This window comes from Aphelocoma coerulescens, chromosome 25 (genome assembly GCF_041296385.1).
Source record: "Aphelocoma coerulescens isolate FSJ_1873_10779 chromosome 25, UR_Acoe_1.0, whole genome shotgun sequence".
Lineage (NCBI taxonomy): Eukaryota > Metazoa > Chordata > Aves > Passeriformes > Corvidae > Aphelocoma > Aphelocoma coerulescens.
In genome coordinates, this window is record NC_091038.1 from 1,740,333 (window position 1) to 1,760,006 (window position 19,674).

Here is a 19,674-nt window from a genome sequence, read left to right on the forward strand (position 1 = left end):
TCCCAAAGAAACAATCCCAAAGAAAGAATCCTGAATCCCAAAGAATCCCAAAGAAAGAATCCTGAATCCCAAAGAAAGAATCCTGAATCCCAAAGAAACAATTCCAAAGAAAGAATCCCGAATCCCAAAGAAACAATCCCAAAGAATCCCAAAGAAAGAATCCCGAATCCCAAAGAAACAATCCCAAAGAATCCCAAAGAAAGAATCCCGAATCCCAAAGAAACAGTCCCAAAGAAAGAATCCCAAAGAAAGAATCCTGAATCCCAAAGAAACAATCCCAAAGAATCCCAAAGAAAGAATCCCGAATCCCAAAGAAACAATCCCAAAGAATCCCAAAGAAAGAATCCCGAATCCCAAAGAAACAATCTCAAAGAAACAATCCCAAATCCCAAAGAAAGAATCCTGAATCCCAAAGAAAGAATCCCAAAGAAAGAATCCTGAATCCCAAAGAATCAATCCCAAAGAAAGAATCCCAAAGAAACAATCCCGAATCCCAAAGAAACAATCCCGAATCCCAAAGAAAGAATCCCAAATCCCAAAGAAAGAATCCTGAATCCCAAAGAATCAATCCCAAAGAAAGAATCCCAAAGAAAGAATCCCAAATCCCAAAGAAAGAATCCTGAATCCCAAAGAAACAATCCCAAAGAAACAATTCCGAATCCCAGAGAAACAATCCCAAAGAAACAATCCCAAAGAAACAATCCCAAATCCCAAAGAAACAATCCCGAATCCCAAAGAAAGAATCCCAAATCCCAGTGCAGGGCTCAAAGGAGCTCATGGGGCTCCAGGATCAGCATCCCGGGAATGTTTCCTTCCCGAGCCGTGGGGGGGGGGGAGGTTTTCCTTCGGGAGCAGCCCCCGGGAGCCGACGGCTCCAGGAGTTTTCCTGCTGCCGCTGGAATCCTGCCGGGCTCGCCCGTCGGGGAAGCTCCTCCCGGGCTCGGCGGAGGCGCCGGGTTCCCGTGGCAAGGCTCGGGAATGGCTCTGGAGTAGCGCTGACGGGGAGGCGGATGAGGGATCTGGGGACCGTCTCGTGCGCAGGGAGTGGGTGCTCAAGAGCAGCCTGCTGGTGGCCATGGCCGTGTACACCTTCCTGCGCCTGATCGTGGATCACCACGGCTCGGCCGCGCTGCAGGCGCTGCGCCAGAAGGAGGTGGAGTTCTGCGTGTCCCTGCTCCGGGAGCGGGTGAGTGGAATGGGATCGGGAATGGGAATGGGAATGGGAAAGGGATTGGGATTGGGAATGGGGATGGAGTTCTGCGTGTCCCTGCTCCGGGAGCGGGTGAGTGGAATGGGATCGGGATCGGGATTGGGGATGGGGATGGGGATGGAGTTCTGCGTGTCCCTGCTCCGGGAGCAGGTGAGTGGATCGGGATTGGGATCGGGAATGGGGATGGGGATGGAGTTCTGCGTGTCCCTGCTCCGGGAGCGGGTGAGTGGAATGGGATCGGGAATGGGAATGGGAATGGGAAAGGGATTGGGATTGGGAATGGGGATGGAGTTCTGCGTGTCCCTGCTCCGGGAGCGGGTGAGTGGAATGGGATCGGGATCGGGATTGGGGATGGGGATGGGGATGGAGTTCTGCGTGTCCCTGCTCCGGGAGCAGGTGAGTGGATCGGGATTGGGATCGGGAATGGGGATGGGGATGGAGTTCTGCGTGTCCCTGCTCCGGGAGCGGGTGAGTGGATCGGGAATGGGATTGGGATTGGGAATGGGATTGGGATTGGGAATGGAGTTCTGCGTGTCCCTGCTCCGGGAGCGGGTGAGTGGAATGGGATTGGGATCGGGATTGGGAATGGGATGGGGAATGGGATTGGGAATGGGATTGGGATTGGGAATGGAGTTCTGCGTGTCCCTGCTCCGGGAGCGGGTGAGTGGATCGGGATTGGGATCGGGATTGGGGATGGGGATGGAGTTCTGCGTGTCCCTGCTCCGGGAGCGGGTGAGTGGATCGGGATCGGGAATGGGAATGGGGATGGGGATGGGGATGGAGTTCTGCGTGTCCCTGCTCCGGGAGCGGGTGAGTGGAATGGGATTGGGAATGGGAATGGGAATGGGAATGGGGATGGGAATGGAGTTCTGCGTGTCCCTGCTCCGGGAGCGGGTGAGTGGATCGGGAATGGGATTGGGATTGGGAATGGGATTGGGATTGGGAATGGAGTTCTGCGTGTCCCTGCTCCGGGAGCGGGTGAGTGGAATGGGATTGGGATCGGGATTGGGAATGGGATGGGGAATGGGATTGGGAATGGGATTGGGATTGGGAATGGAGTTCTGCGTGTCCCTGCTCCGGGAGCGGGTGAGTGGATCGGGATTGGGATTGGGATTGGGGATGGGGATGGGGATGGAGTTCTGGGTGTCCCTGCTCCGGGAGCGGGTGAGTGGATCGGGATCGGGATTGGGATCGGGATTGGGGATGGGGATGGAGTTCTGCGTGTCCCTGCTCCGGGAGCGGGTGAGTGGATCGGGAATGGGATCGGGATTGGGAATGGGGTTGGGAATGGGATGGGGAATGGGATTGGGAATGGGAATGGGAATGGGGATGGAGTTCTGCGTGTCCCTGCTCCGGGAGCGGGTGAGTGGATCGGGATTGGGAATGGGAATGGGAATGGGAATGGGAATGGGAATGGGATTGGGAATGGGAATGGGAATGGAGTTCTGCGTGTCCCTGCTCCGGGAGCGGGTGAGTGGATCGGGATTGGGAATGGGATTGGGAATGGGAATGGGAATGGGAATGGGATTGGGAATGGAATTGGGAATGGAGTTCTGCGTGTCCCTGCTCCGGGAGCGGGTGAGTGGATCGGGATTGGGATCGGGATTGGGGATGGGGATGGAGTTCTGCGTGTCCCTGCTCCGGGAGCGGGTGAGTGGATCGGGATTGGGATCGGGATTGGGAATGGGGATGGAGTTCTGCGTGTCCCTGCTCCGGGAGCGGGTGAGTGGAATGGGATTGGGAATGGGGATGGGAATGGGAAAGGGATTGGGATTGGGATTGGGAATGGAGTTCTGCGTGTCCCTGCTCCGGGAGCGGGTGAGTGGATTGGGATCGGGATCGGGAATGGGATCGCGGTTGGGATTGGGAATGGAGTTCTGCGTGTCCCTGCTCCAGGAGCGGGTGAGTGGATCGGGATCGGGATCGGGATTGGGAATGGGGTTGGGAATGGGATGGGGAATGGGATTGGGAATGGGAATGGGAATGGGGATGGAGTTCTGCGTGTCCCTGCTCCGGGAGCGGGTGAGTGGATCGGGATCGGGATCGGGATTGGGGATGGGGATGGAGTTCTGCGTGTCCCTGCTCCGGGAGCGGGTGAGTGGAATGGGATCGGGAATGGGAATGGGAATGGGAAAGGGATTGGGATTGGGAATGGGGATGGAGTTCTGCGTGTCCCTGCTCCGGGAGCGGGTGAGTGGAATGGGATCGGGATCGGGATTGGGGATGGGGATGGGGATGGAGTTCTGCGTGTCCCTGCTCCGGGAGCAGGTGAGTGGATCGGGATTGGGATCGGGAATGGGGATGGGGATGGAGTTCTGCGTGTCCCTGCTCCGGGAGCGGGTGAGTGGAATGGGATTGGGAATGGGGATGGGAATGGGAAAGGGATTGGGATTGGGATTGGGAATGGAGTTCTGCGTGTCCCTGCTCCGGGAGCGGGTGAGTGGATTGGGATCGGGATCGGGAATGGGATCGCGGTTGGGATTGGGAATGGAGTTCTGCGTGTCCCTGCTCCAGGAGCGGGTGAGTGGATCGGGATCGGGATCGGGATTGGGAATGGGGTTGGGAATGGGATGGGGAATGGGATTGGGAATGGGAATGGGAATGGGGATGGAGTTCTGCGTGTCCCTGCTCCGGGAGCGGGTGAGTGGATCGGGATCGGGATCGGGATTGGGGATGGGGATGGAGTTCTGCGTGTCCCTGCTCCGGGAGCGGGTGAGTGGATCGGGATTGGGAATGGGAATGGGGATGGAGTTCTGCGTGTCCCTGCTCCGGGAGCGGGTGAGTGGATCGGGAATGGGATCGGGATTGGGGATGGGGATGGGGATGGAGTTCTGCGTGTCCCTGCTCCGGGAGCGGGTGAGTGGATCGGGATTGGGAATGGGATTGGGAATGGGGATGGGAATGGAGTTCTGCGTGTCCCTGCTCCGGGAGCGGGTGAGTGGAATGGGAATGGGAATGGGATTAGGAATGGGGATGGAGTTCTGCGTGTCCCTGCTCCGGGAGCGGGTGAGTGGATCGGGATTGGGATCGGGATTGGGAATGGGGATGGAGTTCTGCGTGTCCCTGCTCCGGGAGCGGGTGAGTGGATTGGGATTGGGATCGGGAATGGGGATGGGGATGGAGTTCTGCGTGTCCCTGCTCCGGGAGCGGGTGAGTGGATCGGGATTGGGATCGGGATTGGGAATGGGATTGGGATTGGGAATGGAGTTCTGCGTGTCCCTGCTCCGGGAGCGGGTGAGTGGATCGGGAATGGGATTGGGATTGGGAATGGGAAAGGGATTGGGAATGGAGTTCTGCGTGTCCCTGCTCCGGGAGCGGGTGAGTGGATCGGGAATGGGATTGGGATTGGGAATGGGAAAGGGATTGGGAATGGAGTTCTGCGTGTCCCTGCTCCGGGAGCGGGTGAGTGGATTGGGAATGGGATCGGGAATGGGATCACGGTTGGGATTGGGAATGGAGTTCTGCGTATCCCTGCTCCGGGAGCGGGTGAGTGGATCGGGATTGGGAATGGGGATGGGGATGGAGTTCTGGGTGTCCCTGCTCCGGGAGCGGGTGAGTGGATCGGGATCGGGAATGGGATTGGGAATGGGATCGGGATCGGGATCGGGATTGGGAATGGGAATGAGAATGGGATTGGGAATGGGATTGGGAATGGGATTGGGAATGGAGTTCTGCGTGTCCCTGCTCCGGGATCGGGAATGGGAATGAGATTGGGAATGGGATTGGGAATGTGAATGGGATTGGGAATGGGAATGGAGTTCTGCGTGTCCCTGCTCCGGGAGCGGGTGAGTGGATCGGGATTGGGATTGGGAATGGGGTTGGGAATGGGAATGGGGATGGAGTTCTGCGTGTCCCTGCTCCGGGAGCGGGTGAGTGGATTGGGATTGGGAATGGGATCGGGAATGGAGTTCTGCGTGTCCCTGCTCCGGGAGCGGGTGAGTGGAATGGGATTGGGAATGGGGATGGGGATGGAGTTCTGCGTGTCCCTGCTCCGGGAGCGGGTGAGTGGATCGGGAATGGGATCGGGAATGGGAATGGGATAGGGAATGGGATTGGGATTGGGAATGTGAATGGGATTGGGAATGGGAATGGAGTTCTGCGTGTCCCTGCTCCGGGAGCGGGTGAGTGGATCGGGATTGGGATTGGGATTGGGAATGGGATCGGGAATGGGATTGGGAATGGAGTTCTGGGTGTCCCTGCTCCGGGAGCGGGTGAGTGGATTGGGAATGGGATCGGGAATGGGATTGGGATTGGGAATGGAGTTCTGCGTGTCCCTGCTCCGGGAGCGGGTGAGTGGATTGGGATTGGGAATGGGATTGGGAATGGAAATGGGATTGGGATTGGGATTGGGAATGGAGTTCTGGGTGTCCCTGCTCTGGGAATGGGGGAGTGCCCAGGAATGGGATCAGGAATGGGATCCTGCATCTCCCTGCACTGGGAACGGGGGAGTGGATTGGGAATGGGAATGGGAATGGGATTCGCATCTTCCTGCTGCAGTAATGGGAGAGTGCCTGGGATGGGTTTGGAATTCTGCATCTCCCTCCTGTAGGAACGGGGGAGTGGATTGGGAATGGGATCGGGAATGGGATCCTGCATCTCCCTGCTCCAGGAACGGGGGAGTGCCCCAGGATGGGACCCTGTTTCCCTGGGGATCCCTCCCTGGGAAGGGCAGTTTGGGATGAGGGCACAGCAGCAGCTCCAGGCCACGTTTGGATGGAGCAGGAGAATCCCCCCAGAGCCGGGATTTGTCCCAAACCCTCACATTCCCAATCCTCCCCCACCCCCACCAGGAGCCGGCTCCAGGCCCGGCTGCAATCCTGGGTGGGAAATGGCAGATTTATGGGATTGTTTGCTTTGAGAGGGAGAACATTCCAGAACAGCTCCCGGCCTTCCCTGCCCGTCCCCTGATCCCAACCTGCGCCTTCCAGCGGGGCGGGATGCCAGGGCCCGGAGCGAGCCGTGCCCGGAGCCGCCGGCCTGGTGGAGAACTCCCTGTTCCTCCCATCCCCCGGCCCAGCAGCTGACTGGGAATTCCCCTCCCCCTTTTTTTTCTTTTCCCAGTTCATGGATTGTTTCATGATCGGCCGGGACCTGGTGCGGCTGCTCCAGAACGTGGCGCGGATCCCGGAGTTCGAGCAGCTCTGGAAGGACATCCTGCACAACCCGCAGGTGCTCAGCTCCCAGTTCACAGGTACCGGCCTTGGACATTCCCTGAGCTCACCCAGCAGCGTTTTCCAAGGATTTTTCAGTGCTGCAGAGGCCTCGGAGCCATCCGGGATTGAAACCATCCCAGAAAACATCTCGTGGGATGCTGAAATGGTGCTGCTTGTTCTGGGCTCCACACTTGCATAGTTTCTCCTCCCTGGAATTGTTCCCAAGACGGGTTGGAACAACCTGATCCCGTGGGAATTGTCCCTGTCCACGGACTGGGTGATTCCAAGCCAAACCAGTCCGGAATTCCAGGATAATTAGAGTTGCTTCCTTTAATTAGCTGATTGAGGAGGTGACGGAGAAGCTCCGTAAAAAGCAGGAATTCCAGGAGCTGCAGCGAGTGGCACTTCCACGGGATTTAATTCCTCCCAGCAAACTCGTGCTGTGGGAAGAGCGATGGATTTTCCAGTTTTATTCACATTAATAATACTCCCATAAATTATTCCCTCCTCCGGCGGCTTCTGGATGCAGCAATTCCAGGGAAATGGGGGCTTTGAGGTGTTCCCACCCCTTTTGGGGCCCTGTTGAATCCCCCCCTTAAACACCTCGGGTGGTGTCCAGGGAAACTCCTCGTTAGCGATCCCTAAAAACCTCATCCGGATGTGTTTGAGCCCTTTTCCAACCAAAATCCCGGTCCCTGCCCAGGTGTCCTGCAGCTCCTGCAGTCCCGGACTTCCCGCAAATTCCTGGCGTGCCGGCTCACCCCCGACATGGAGACCAAGCTGCTCTTCATGACCTCGCGGGTAATTCCCGAGGGGTTCCCCCCCAGATTCCCCAATGGATTCCCTCCCGAATTCCCTCCCAAATTCCTTCCCGAATTTCGTCCCGAATTCCCTCCGAAATCCTCTCCCAAATTCCCTCCAGCTCAGCTGATCCAGGGTCTCATGTCCAGCCCTTCCTGCTGAATTCCCTCCCGAATTCCCGCTGGCTCAGGGTCCTGCATGGGGCTCGTGCCCAACCCTTCCTCCCGAATTCCCTCCCGAATTCCCACTGGCTCAGGGTCCTGCAGGGGGCTCGTGCCCAACCCTTCCTCCCAAATTCCCTCCCAAATTCCCTCCCGAATTTCCTTCCAAATTCCCTCCAGCTCAGCTGATCCAGGATCTCATGTGGGTCTCATGCCCAACCCTTCCTCCCAAATTCCCTCCCAAATTCCCACTGGCTCAGGGTCCTGCATGGGGCTCATGCCCAACCCTTCCTCCCAAATTCCCTCCCAAATTCCCTCCCAAATTCCCTCCCGAATTCCATCCTAACTTCCCTCCCAACTTCCCTCCAGCTCAGCTGATCCAGAATTCCCTCCCAAATTCCCTCCCGAATTCCCACTGGCTCAGGGTCCTGCATGGGGCTCATGCCCAACCCTTCCTCCCAAATTCCCTCCCAAATTCCCTCCTTAATTCCCTCCCAAATTCTCTCCTGAATTCCCTCCCAAATTCCCTCCAGCTCAGCTGATGCAGGATCTCATGCACAATCCTTCCTGCCAAATTCCCTCCCGAATTCCCTCCCGAATTCCCGCTGGCTCAGGGTCCTGCATGGGGCTCATGCCCAACCCTTCCTCCCAAATTCCCTCCTGAATTTCCTCCTGAATTCCCTCCCGAATTCCCTCCCGAATTCCCGCTGGCTCAGGGTCCTGCGTGGTGCTCATGCCCAACCCTTCCTCCCGAATTCCCAAATTCCCCCCCGAATCCCCTCCTCCCTCCGCCAGCTCCGAGCCCCGCGTGGGTGGCCCCGTTCCCACTCCCTCTCCCATCCCTTCCCGACGGCGTTCCCGCCGCTCCAGGTGCGCTTTGGGCAGCAGAAGCGCTACCAGGACTGGTTCCAGCGGCAGTACCTGGCCACGCCCGACAGCCAATCCCTGCGCTGCGACCTGATCCGCTACATCTGCGGCGTGGTGCACCCCTCCAACGAGGTGCTCAGCTCCGACATCCTCCCGCGCTGGGCCATCATCGGCTGGCTGCTCACCACCTGCACGGTCAGCGGGATACCCCGGGAATGGGCTGGGGTGGGAGCGGGGATGTCCTAAAAATGGGGTATGGGGTGGGCTGGGAGTGGGATATCCCGGGAGTGGGGTGGGGTGGGGAGCGGGGATGTCCTAAAAATGGGGTATGGGGTGGGGTGGGAGTGGGATATCCCGGGAATGGGGTATGGGGTGGGCTGGGAGCAGGGATACCTGGGAATGGGCTGGGGTGGGAACGGGGATGTCCTAAAAATGGGGTATGGGGTGGGCTGGGAGTGGGATATCCCGGGAATGGGGTGAGCTGGGAACGGGGATGTCCTAAAAATGGGGTATGGGGTGGGCTGGGAGTGGGATATCCCGGGAGTGGGGTGGGGTGGGGAGCGGGGATGTCCTAAAAATGGGGAATGGGGTGGGGTGGGAGTGGGATATCCTGGGAATGGGGCATGGGGTGGGAGCGGGGATATCCCGGGAATGGGGAATGGGGTGGGAGCGGGGATATCCCGGGAATGGGATGGGCTGGGAGCGGGGTATCCTGGGAATAGGGTAGGGGGTGGGCTGGGAGCAGGGATACCCCGGGAATGGGGCATGGGGTGGGAGCAGGGATACCTCGGGAATGGGGAATGGGGTGGGAGCGGGGATATCCCGGGAATGGGGTGGGGTGGGAGCAGGGATATCCCGGGAATGGGATGGGCTGGGAGCGGGGGTATCCTGGGAATGGGGTGGGGTGGGAGCGGGGATACCCCAGGAATGGGGCACGGGGTGAGCTGGGAGTGGGGATATCCTAAAAATGGGGTGTGGGTGGGCTGGGAGCAGGAATATCCTGGGAATGGGGTATGGGGTGGGCTGGGAGCAGGGATACCCCGAGAATGGGGTGGGGTGGGAACGGGGATATCCTAAAAATGGGGTATGGGGTGGGCTGGGAGCAGGGATATCCTGGGAATGGGGTGGGGTGGGAACAGGGATACCCTGGGAATGGGCTGTGGTGGGAACGGGGATGTCCTAAAAATGGGGAATGGGGTGGGCTGGGAGTGGGATATCCCGGGAGTGGGGTGGGGTGGGGAGCGGGGATGTCCTAAAAATGGGGTATGGGGTGGGGTGGGAGTGGGATATCCTGGGAATGGGGTGGGGTGGGAGCAGGAATATCCCGGGAATGGGGTGGGGTGGGAGCAGGGATACCTCGGGAATGGGCTGGGGTGGGAACGGGGATGTCCTAAAAATGGGGTATGGGGTGGGCTGGGAGTGGGATATCACGGGAATGGGGTATGGGGTGGGCTGGGAGCAGGGATACCTGGGAATGGGCTGGGGTGGGAACGGGGATGTCCTAAAAATGGGGAATGGGGTGGGGTGGGAGTGGGATATCCCGGGAATGGGGTGGGGTGGGAGCAGGGATACCTCGGGAATGGGGAATGGGGTGGGAGTGGGGATATCCCGGGAATGGGGTGGGCTGGGAACAGGGATACCTGGGAATGGGGTGGGGTGGGAGCGGGGATACCCTGGGAATGGGGTGGGGTGGGAGCAGGGATACCTGGGAATGGGCTGGGGTGGGAACGGGGATGTCCTAAAAATGGGGTATGGGGTGGGGTGGGAGTGGGATATCCCGGGAATGGGGTATGGGGTGGGCTGGGAGCGGGGATACCCCGGGAATGGGGCATGGGGTGAGCTGGGAGTGGGAATATCCTAAAAATGGGGTGTGGGGTGGGTTGGGAGCGGGGATACCCTGGGAATGGGGAATGGGGAATGGGGAATGGGGAATGGGGTGGGAGCGGGGATATCCCGGGAATGGGGAATGGAGAATGGGGTGGGAGCGGGGATACCCCGGGAATGGGGTGGGGTGGGAGCGGGGATACCCCAGGAATGGGGTGGGGTGGGAACAGGGATGTCCTAAAAATGGGGTATGGGGTGGGCTGGGAGCAGGGATACCTGGGCATGGGATGGGCTGGGAACAGGGATACCTGGGAATGGGGTGGGGTGGGAACAGGGATGCCCTAAAAATGGGGTATGGGGTGGGCTGGGAGCAGGGATACCCCGAGAATGGGGCGGGCTGGGAGTAGGGATACCTGGGAATGGGGTGCGGTGGGAGCGGGGATACCCCGAGAATGGGATGGGCTGGGAGCGGGGATACCCCAGGAATGGGGCACAGGGTGAGCTGGGAGTGGGGATATCCTAAAAATGGGGTGTGGGGTGGGCTGGGAGCAGGGATACCCAGGAATGGGGGTGGGCTGGGAACAGGGATATCCTAAAAATGGGGTATGGTATGGGATGGGCTGGGAGCAGGGATACCCCAGGAATGGGGAATGGGGTGGGAGCAGGGATACCCTGGAAATGGGGTGGGTTGGGAGCAGGGATATCCCGGGAATGGGATGTTGGAGCAGGGATATCCCAGGAATGGGGCACGGGGTGGGCTGGGAGCGGGATTTTCCTGGGAATGGGATGTTGGAGCAGGGATATCCTGGGAATGAGGCACGGGGTGAGCTGGGAGCCAGGATATCCTAAAAATGGGGAATGGGCTGGGAGCGGGGTATCCCGGGAATGGGATGTTGGAGCAGGGATATCCCGGGAATGGGGCACGGGGTGGGCTGGGAGCTGGGATATCCCAAAAACGGGATATGGGATGGGCTGGGAGCGGGACAGTCCCAGCAGTGGGAAGAGCAGCGCGTCTTGGAGGGGTCTGGAAGGAATCTCGGATCTCAGAGGGATCTTGGAGGGATCCAAAAGGGATCTTGGAAGGCTCTCGGAGGGATTTTGGAGAAATCCCGGTGGGATCTCAGGTGGTTCTTGGAGGGATCTCGGCAGCGTCTTCACGGGATGATTTGGGAATTTTCCGTCTCTCGCAGTCCAACGTCGCCGCTTCCAACGCCAAACTGGCGCTGTTCTACGACTGGCTCTTCTTCAACCCCGAGAAGGACAGCATCATGAACATCGGTGCGCGGGATCTTCTGGGGGCGGGATCCAGCGGGGGGATCTTCCTATGGATGGGATCCAGCGGGGCGGGATCCAGCGGGGGGATCTTCCTATGGATGGGATCCATTGGGGTCTCCTGGGGGTGGGATCCATCAGGGATCTTCCTATGGATGGGATCCATCAGGGTCTCCTGGGGGTGGGACCCATCAGGGATCTTCCTATGGATGGGATCCATGGGGGATATTCCTATGGATGGGATCCATCAGGGTCTCCTGGGGGTGGGACCCATCAGGGATCTTCCTATGGATGGGATCCATGGGGGATATTCCTATGGATGGGATCCATCAGGGTCTCCTGGGGGTGGGACCCATCACGGATCTTCCTATGGATGGGATCCATGGGGGGCGGGATCCATCGGGGGGACCTTCCTGGGGATGGGATCCATCGGGGTGTCCTATGGATGGGATCTGTGGCGGCCTCCTGGGGATGGGATCCATCGGGGTCTCCCTGGGGATGGGATCCATTTGGATCTTCCTATGGATGGGATCCACTGGGGGGATCTTCCTGGGGATGGGATCCAGTGGGGGGATCTTCCTGGGGATGGGATCCATCAGGGGGGTCTTCCTGGGAGCGGGATCCACCGGGGGAATCTTCCTGGGGATGGGATCTATCAGGGATCTTTCTGGGGATGGGATCTATCAGGGTCTCCTGAGGGTGGGATCTGTGGGGATCTCCCTCTGGATGGGATCCATGGGGGTCTCCTGGGGATGGGATCCATCAGGGATCTTCCTATGGATGGGATCCATCAGGGTCTCCTGGGGGTGGGATCCATTGGGGATTTTCCTATGGATGGGATCCATCAGGGATATTCCTATGGATGAGATCCATCGGGGTCTCCTGGGGATGGGATCCCTCAGGGATTTTCCTATGGATGGGATCCATCAGCGTCTCCTGGGGGTGGGATCCGTGAGGGCCTCCTGGGGGTGGGATCCATCAGGGTTCTTCCTATGGATGGGATCCATTGGGATCTCCCTCTGGATGGGATCCATCAGGGGCTCCTGGGGATGGGATCCATTGGGATCTCCCTCTGGATGGGATCCGTGGGTGTCCCAATCCCTCGGCAGCCCCCCAGGAACGGGGATTTGGGGTCTCTGGGGTCTCATCCCGTTCCCTGTCCCAGAACCGGCCATCCTGGTCATGCACCACTCCATGAAGCCCCACCCGGCCATCACGGCCACGCTGCTGGACTTCATGTGCCGGGTGAGCGCCCCTCCCGCTCCAGGGAATTCCGGGAATGGGGAAAGCTGGGAGAGCGACTGCTGGGCTCCACAAATCCCACCCCAAAGGGATCCACAAATCCCACCCCAAGGGGTCCACAAATCCCACCCCAAGGGGATCCACAAATCCCACCCCAAAGGGATCCACAAATCCCACCCCAAAGGGATCCACAAATCCCACCCCAAGGGGTCCACAAATCCCACCCCAAAGGGATCCACAAATCCCACCCCAAGGGGTCCACAAATCCCACCCCAAAGGCTCCAAAATCCCAGTCCAAAAGTTCCACAAATCCTGACCCGAGGGATCCACAAATCCCACCCCAAAGGGATCCACAAATCCCACCCCAAGGGGATCCACAAATCCCACCCCAAAGGCTCCAAAATCCCAGTCCAAAAGTTCCACAAATCCTGACCCGAGGGATCCACAAATCCCACCCCAAAGGGATCCACAAATCCCAATCCAAAAGTTCCACAAATCCCAACCCAAGGGGTCCACAAATCCCACCCCAAAGGCTCCACAAATCCCACCCCAAGGGGATCCACAAATCCCACCCCAAAGGCTCCAAAATCCCAATCCAAAAGTTCCACAAATCCTGACCCGAGGGATCCACAAATCCCAACCCAAGGGGTCCACAAATCCCACCCCAAAGGGATCCACAAATCCCAATCCAAAAGTTCCACAAATCCCACCCCAAGGGATCCACAAATCCCACCCAGATCCGCTGGCATTTCCCCCCAGCGCATCCCTCTGGATCCCAGAGTCAGCTGCACCTCCCATCCCCATCCCAAATCCAGGAGGGATTTTCCCCTCGCTGCCGAACCATCCCCAGCCCTTAGTGGGACCTCCGGGATGAATCCAGAGCGTTCCCGGATCCTCGGATCCGTGTGGTCCTCGTTAATTGTGGGAAGGCAGCGCCGCCAGCAAACCCTGCTGGGCTGATGTAGGAAAAGGCTTCTGGATTGTTCCCACATGGAATTCCTGGCTCAGCCCTCGTCCCCCGGGAGGATCAGAGTGTCAGGGAATGATCCAGAGGCTCCGTGGCCCATCCCAGGGCAGGGAAGCGCTGCCAGGAGCTGCTGGTTCCAGGAATTGGGTCCCGGGGAGGGCTGGGGAAGTTTCTGGGAATCGGGATCCGGCCAGGAGCTGCATCCCTCCCATCCCTCCCAGTCCAAACCGGCCGCTCCTGGCTGCAGCACTGGGGGAACATTCCCGGGATGTCCCAGGATCCAGGCAGGAATCCCGGCAGGAGCCAAGGCCCGGACAGATCCGAGCATTCAGGGCCCTTCTCCCGCATTCCCGGAGCTGGGAATTCCCTGCCCCTGACGGGGGGGATTTTCCCCCATTTCCAGACCCTTAACCCCGCTGTGCATCCCCGATCTCTTCCAGATCATTCCCAATTTCTACCCCCCTCTGGAAGCCCACGTCCGGCAGGGAGTGTTCAACTCCCTCACGCACATCGTGGAGAAGCGAGTCCTGGCGTAAGGGCCCCGGATTTTCCCACGTTTTCCCGAATTTTCCAACACGGACACGGCCGCCCGCGCTCCCCCCGGTCTCTGCCGGCGCTCCAAGGGCGGTGCTGTTATCCATGAAACCTTGGGAGAATCCATGAAACCTCGGGAGCAGCTGGGATCATGTCCTGGTGGCCGTCCTGGAGCCCTTCCCTGAAGGAAAAAGGGATGGAGGGGGGGTGGTGAGGGAATCGGGGATTTCCCCGGGATGCTCCTGCTCCTCTCCCAGGAATTCCAGCCCCTTTCTCCCATTCCCACATTCCGGTGGTGGCACAGGTGAGGGGATCCCGAGGGAGCCCCGCTATTCCCATCGGGATCAGGCTCATCCCGGCTCCGGCTGATCCCTGTCCCGTCCCGCAGGCACCTGGCCCCGCTCTTCGACAACCCCAAGCTGGACAAGGAGCTCCGGGCCATGCTGAGGGAGAAATTCCCGGAATTCTGCAGCTCCCCCTCGCCCCCCATCGAAGGTAGGGAATGGGGGCTCGTGGCCGATCCTCTGGTGGGAGTTTTCCCTGGAATTCCTCCGGCAGCGGTGGCTGGATGGGTCGGACGAGGCTCCAGGGATGGGAGCGGTGGGATTTAGGGAATTGTGGCTGCTCCGCCAAGCTCCGGAGCTTTCCCGGGATCCTTTCCCGGGGCTGTTTTTTGGGAGAGGCCTCAGGCGGCTGCTCCGTGCTCCCAGTGAAAATCGAGGAGCCGGTTCCCATGGAGATGGAGAACCACCTGGAGAAGGATGACGGTTGCTATGACAACGCCGAGGCCGCCTTCAGCGACGACGAGGAGGAGCTGAACAGCAAAGGTGAGGGAGCTCCCGGAATTCCCGGAATTCCCCACGGACAGCAGAATTCCCGGCTGTAAACACGATTCCCTCCAAAGCCCGCAGTTGATCCCGTTGGGAGATCCCGATTTTCCTCCTGCAGGGAGGGTGTGGAGGAGCTGATTCCCACGTCCAGCGTGGCTGGATCCGGGTCGGGATCTGTGCCCAAAGGGTTCCTTCCCTTTCCTGGCCATTCCTGGGAACTCAGAGGGCTTTTTCCAGCCTCACATCCCAACTGGGCTCACCCAAATTCCTGCTCTGGGGCTGTTCCCGACCTCGCCGCTCGGATCCCTGTGGGATTCCTGCCGTGCCAGGGCGTTTTCCCAGCACTGGGAAGTGACCTCAGGCCCGGGATGGAGCAAAGGATTTCACAGCAGCCCCACAATCCCAATCCCAAATTAGAGACGCCTTGGGAATGTTGAAGGGTACAGGTTTGGGAAGGGGACTGAGCAGGGACCTCGATCCTGGACATTCCCAACGTTTGGGACACGTTGCCCTGGACACGGCTCCAAGGGAGGAGGAGGAGGAGGAAAACCCCTCATCCCGGCGGGGTTTTCCTGGTTTTAGGGAAGAAGAGGGAGTTCAGGTTCCATCCCATCAAGGAATCCATCGTGGAGGAGCCTGTGGACATCACCCCGTTCCTGGAGCAGCTGGACGAGTCCCTGAGGGACAAAGTGCTGCAGCTGCAGAAGGGCAGGTGGGGCCCGTCATTCCCGTTATTCCCGTCATTCCCATTCCCATGGATCCTCCCCAGAGCTCCCACAGCCCCGTGGGTTCTCCCCCACTGAGAGGGAATTCCTGCAGGAAAAAGGGCTTGGGAAGAAGGAGCTGGTGGAGAGCCTCGGAGCGGGAATTCCTGGGAGCTGCAGGAGCGGGGACAGAGAGGGGAAAAGGCTCCGAGTTCCCTGCTCCGGTGTGGGAATGGGGAGGGAATTCTGTGGGATGGAGGAGGGAGCAGGAATTCTGTGGGATTGAGGAGGGAACGGGAATTCTGTGGGATTGAGGAAGGAGCAGGGATATCTGGGATGGAGGAAGGAACAGGGATATCTGGGATGGAGGAGGGAATGGGAATTCTTTGGGATTGAGGAAGGAACAGGAATTCTGTGGGATTGAGGAGGGAGCAGGAATTCTGTGGGATGGAGGAAGGAGCAGGAATTTTGTGGGATTGAGGAAGGAGCAGGGATATCTGGGATGGAGGAAGGAGCAGGAATTCTGTGGGATTGAGGAAGGAGTAGGAATTCTGTGGGATGGAGGAAGGAACAGGGATATCTGGGATGGAGGAGGGAATGGGAATTCTTCAGGCTTGAGGAAGGAGCAGGAATTCTTTGGGATTGAGGAGAGAGCAGGAATTCTGTGGGATGGAGGAAGGAACAGGAGTTCTGTGGGATGGAGGAAGGAGCAGGGATATCTGGAATTGAGGAAGGAGCAGGGATATCTGGGATGGAGGAGGGAGCAGGAATTTGGGATTGAGGAAGGAGCAGGGATATCTGGGATGGAGGAGGGAGCAGGAATTCTGTGGGATTGAGGAAGGAACAGGAATTCTGTGGGATTGAGGAAGGAGCAGGGATATCTGGGATGGAGGAAGGAGCAGGAATTCTTTGGGATTGAGGAAGGAACAGGGATATCTGGGATGGAGAAGGGAGCAGGAATTCTTTGGGATTGAGGAAGGAATGGGAATTCTGTGGGATGGAGAAGGGAGCAGGGATATCTGGGATTGAGGAAGGAGCAGGGATATCTGGGATTGAGGAGGGAATGGGAATTCTGTGGGATGGAGAAGGGAGCAGGGATATCTCCGAGTGTTCTCCAGCCTCGCCTCCACCCTCGATTCCCAGCACCCTTGGAATTCCCTCCATCCGAGGGAGCTCCTGCCCCTCAGTGATTCCATGGAATTTCTGGCTCTTAAGCGCCCTCAATATCCCGATTTAACCATGGAACGTGTCCCTCCCCCGCTGGCTCCGGGGTCCGCACGGATCCTCCCGGCACCGCCCCCATCCCGAGCCCCCCGAATTCCCGATCCCTGCTCTCCCAGCCCTCCCGGATAACCGGGATTTCCCGTCCCCGTTGTGCCGCAGCGACACGGAGGCGCAGTGCGAGGTCATGCAGGAGATCGTGGATCAGGTCCTGGAGGTAACGGAGCCGAGAGCGGCCGGGATCCAGCCCGGGCTGGGGATCCGGGATCGCCTCTGCCCCACCGGGACTGGGGACACGGGAGCCTGGGGACGCTCGGATCCCTTTGGGATCCATTGGGAGCCTGGGCAGCTCCATCCATGGATCCATCCCTGCTCCCAGTGGCTGAATGTCCCCAGCAGAGATCTGGGATTGGTGGGAGTGATCTGGGAGTGGTGGGAGTGATCTGGGATTGGTGGGAATTATCTGGGATTGGTGGGAGTGATCTGGGATCACTGGGAATGATCTGGGAGTGGTGGGAATGATCTGGGATTGCTGGGAATGATCTGGGATTGCTGGGAGTAATCTGGGATCACTGGGAATTATCTGGGATTGCTGGGAGTGATCTGGGATTGGTGGGAGTGATCCGGGATCTCTGGGAGCAATCTGGGATTGGTGGGAATGATCTGGGATCGCTGGGAATGATCTGGGATCACTGGCAGAGATCTGGGATCACTGGGAATGATCTGGGAGTGGTGGGAGCGATCTGGGATTGCTGGGAATTATCTGAGAATGATCTGGGATCACTGGGAGTGACCTGGGATCACTGGGAATGATCTGGGATTGCTGGGAGCGATCTGGGATCACTGGGAGCAATCTGGGATCACTGGGAGCAATCTGGGATTGCTGGGCATGATCTCAGAATGATCTGGGATCACTGGGAGTGATCTGGGATTGCTGGGAGCGATCTGGAATTGGAGGCAGAGATCTGGGAATGATCTGGGCTCCCTGGCAGAGATCTGGGATTGCTCTCAAGACCCTGGGATCCCTGGCAGTGATTTGGGATCCCCGGTGCTGGAAAAGGCCCCGGAGCAGCCTGGGATCCGTTCCCGTGTCCCTTCCCTGTGCCGGGCAGGCTCGGAGCTCCTCCGTGCCCCTCCCATCCCTTCTCCCGTCCCTTTTCCAGGAGGATTTCGACTCGGAGCAGCTCTCGGTGCTCGCGTCCTGCCTGCAGGAGCTGTTCAAGGCTCACTTCCGCGGGGAGGTTCTGCCGGAGGAGATCACGGAGGAGTAAGGGCTCGGAATCTCCTCCTCTCCCGCCGGGATCTGGGCTTTTCCCAGGGAAATATTCCCGGTTTTGGATGTGGCTTCCCTGGGAAGCTCCTCTGCTGGGCTCAGCCTTTCTCCAGGGTTTCCTTGGAGCCGGAGCTGCTGCAGGATATTCCTGCCTCCCCAGCAGCCGGTGGGATCCAGGGTGGGATCCAGGGCTTATCCCGAGCCTTTCCTGGGAAAACCTGGAGCGTGGGTGCCCCAGGAGCTCAGAGTGTCCGTCTGTCCCGCAGGTCCCTGGAGGAGTCCGTGGGGAAGCCCCTTTACCTGATATTCCGGTACGTCCCTTCCCAAATCCTTGGGAATTCCGGCCTCTTTTGCTCAATCCCGCACATCCCAGTGCTGATCCCAAAAACCCGGGCAGTTTCTCGCTTCCCTCTGCCCTACTTTTAGTGGGAAACGAGAGGTTTCTGCGGGATTTTGGGGAGCGGGAGGTGCCCGTCCCCGTCATGCCGCTGACATTCCCGCCGTTATCCCGGCGGCATTCCCGCTCTTCCCAAGGAACCTGTGCCAGATGCAGGAGGACAACAGCGGCTTCTCCCTGCTGCTGGACCTGCTGTCCGAGCTCTACCAGAAGCAGCCCAAGATCGGCTACCACCTGCTCTACTACCTGCGGGCCAGGTGAGCCCCGGGGCCACGCCCTCAGCTGGGCCACGCCCTCCCGTGACTCCTCCTTCTCACCTGGGCACCTCCATCTCACCTGGGCTCCTCCATCTCACCTGGATCCCACCCTCACCTGAGCCCCTCCCTCCTGCAACTCCTCCTCTCGCCTGGGTCTTGCCCTCACCTGGGCACTTCCTTCTCACCTGGATCCCATCCTCACCTGAGCCACACCCTCCTGTGACTCCTCCCTCTCGCCTGGCTCTTGCCCTGACCTGGCACCTCCATCTCACCTGGGCACTTCCTTCTCACCTGGGCACCTCCCTCTCACCTGGGCATCTCCTTCTCACCTGGATCCCACCCTCACCTGAGCCACACCCTCCTGTGACTCCTCCCTCTCACCTGGGTCTTGCCCTCACCTGGCACCTCCATCTCACCTGGGCACCTCCATCTCACTTGGATCCCACCCTCACCTGGGCCCCTCCCTCCTGCAACTCCTCCTCTCACCTGGGTCTTGCCCTGACCTGGCACCTCCATCTCACCTGGGCATCTCCTTCTCCCTGGGCACTTCTCCATCTCACCTGGGCTCCTCCATCTCACCTGGATCCCACCCTCACCTGAGCCCCTCCCTCCTGCAACTCCTCCTCTCGCCTGGGTCTTGCCCTCACCTGGGCACCTCCATCTCACCTGGATCCCATCCTCACCTGAGCCACACCCTCCTGTGACTCCTCCCTCTCGCCTGGCTCTTGCCCTGACCTGGCACCTCCATCTCACCTGGGCACTTCCTTCTCACCTGGGCACCTCCCTCTCACCTGGGCATCTCCTTCTCACCTGGATCCCACGCTCACCTGGGCCCCTCCCTCCTGCAACTCCTCCCTCTCGCCTGGGTCTTGCCCTGACCTGGCACCTCCATCTCACCTGGGCACTTCCTTCTCACCTGGGCACCTCCATCTCACCTGGATCCCACCCTCACCTGAGCCCC

At 59.3% G+C, this 19,674-nt stretch overlaps 1 protein-coding gene across 1 annotated transcript in view; it reads left to right on the forward strand.

Moving 5' to 3' along the window:
- Positions 1-19,674, forward strand: part of INTS3 (integrator complex subunit 3) — a 38,316-nt gene that overhangs the window by 8,877 nt on the left and 9,765 nt on the right. The window contains exons 8-21 of the mRNA XM_068995425.1: positions 1,042-1,186; positions 6,272-6,401; positions 7,067-7,164; positions 8,196-8,387; positions 11,207-11,294; positions 12,454-12,533; positions 13,938-14,029; positions 14,420-14,526; positions 14,742-14,858; positions 15,444-15,573; positions 16,949-17,003; positions 17,950-18,053; positions 18,326-18,370; positions 18,594-18,713. Coding sequence (XP_068851526.1) covers positions 1,042-1,186; positions 6,272-6,401; positions 7,067-7,164; positions 8,196-8,387; positions 11,207-11,294; positions 12,454-12,533; positions 13,938-14,029; positions 14,420-14,526; positions 14,742-14,858; positions 15,444-15,573; positions 16,949-17,003; positions 17,950-18,053; positions 18,326-18,370; positions 18,594-18,713 — 1,503 coding nt within the window. The remainder of the gene's footprint in view (positions 1-1,041; positions 1,187-6,271; positions 6,402-7,066; positions 7,165-8,195; positions 8,388-11,206; positions 11,295-12,453; positions 12,534-13,937; positions 14,030-14,419; positions 14,527-14,741; positions 14,859-15,443; positions 15,574-16,948; positions 17,004-17,949; positions 18,054-18,325; positions 18,371-18,593; positions 18,714-19,674) is intronic.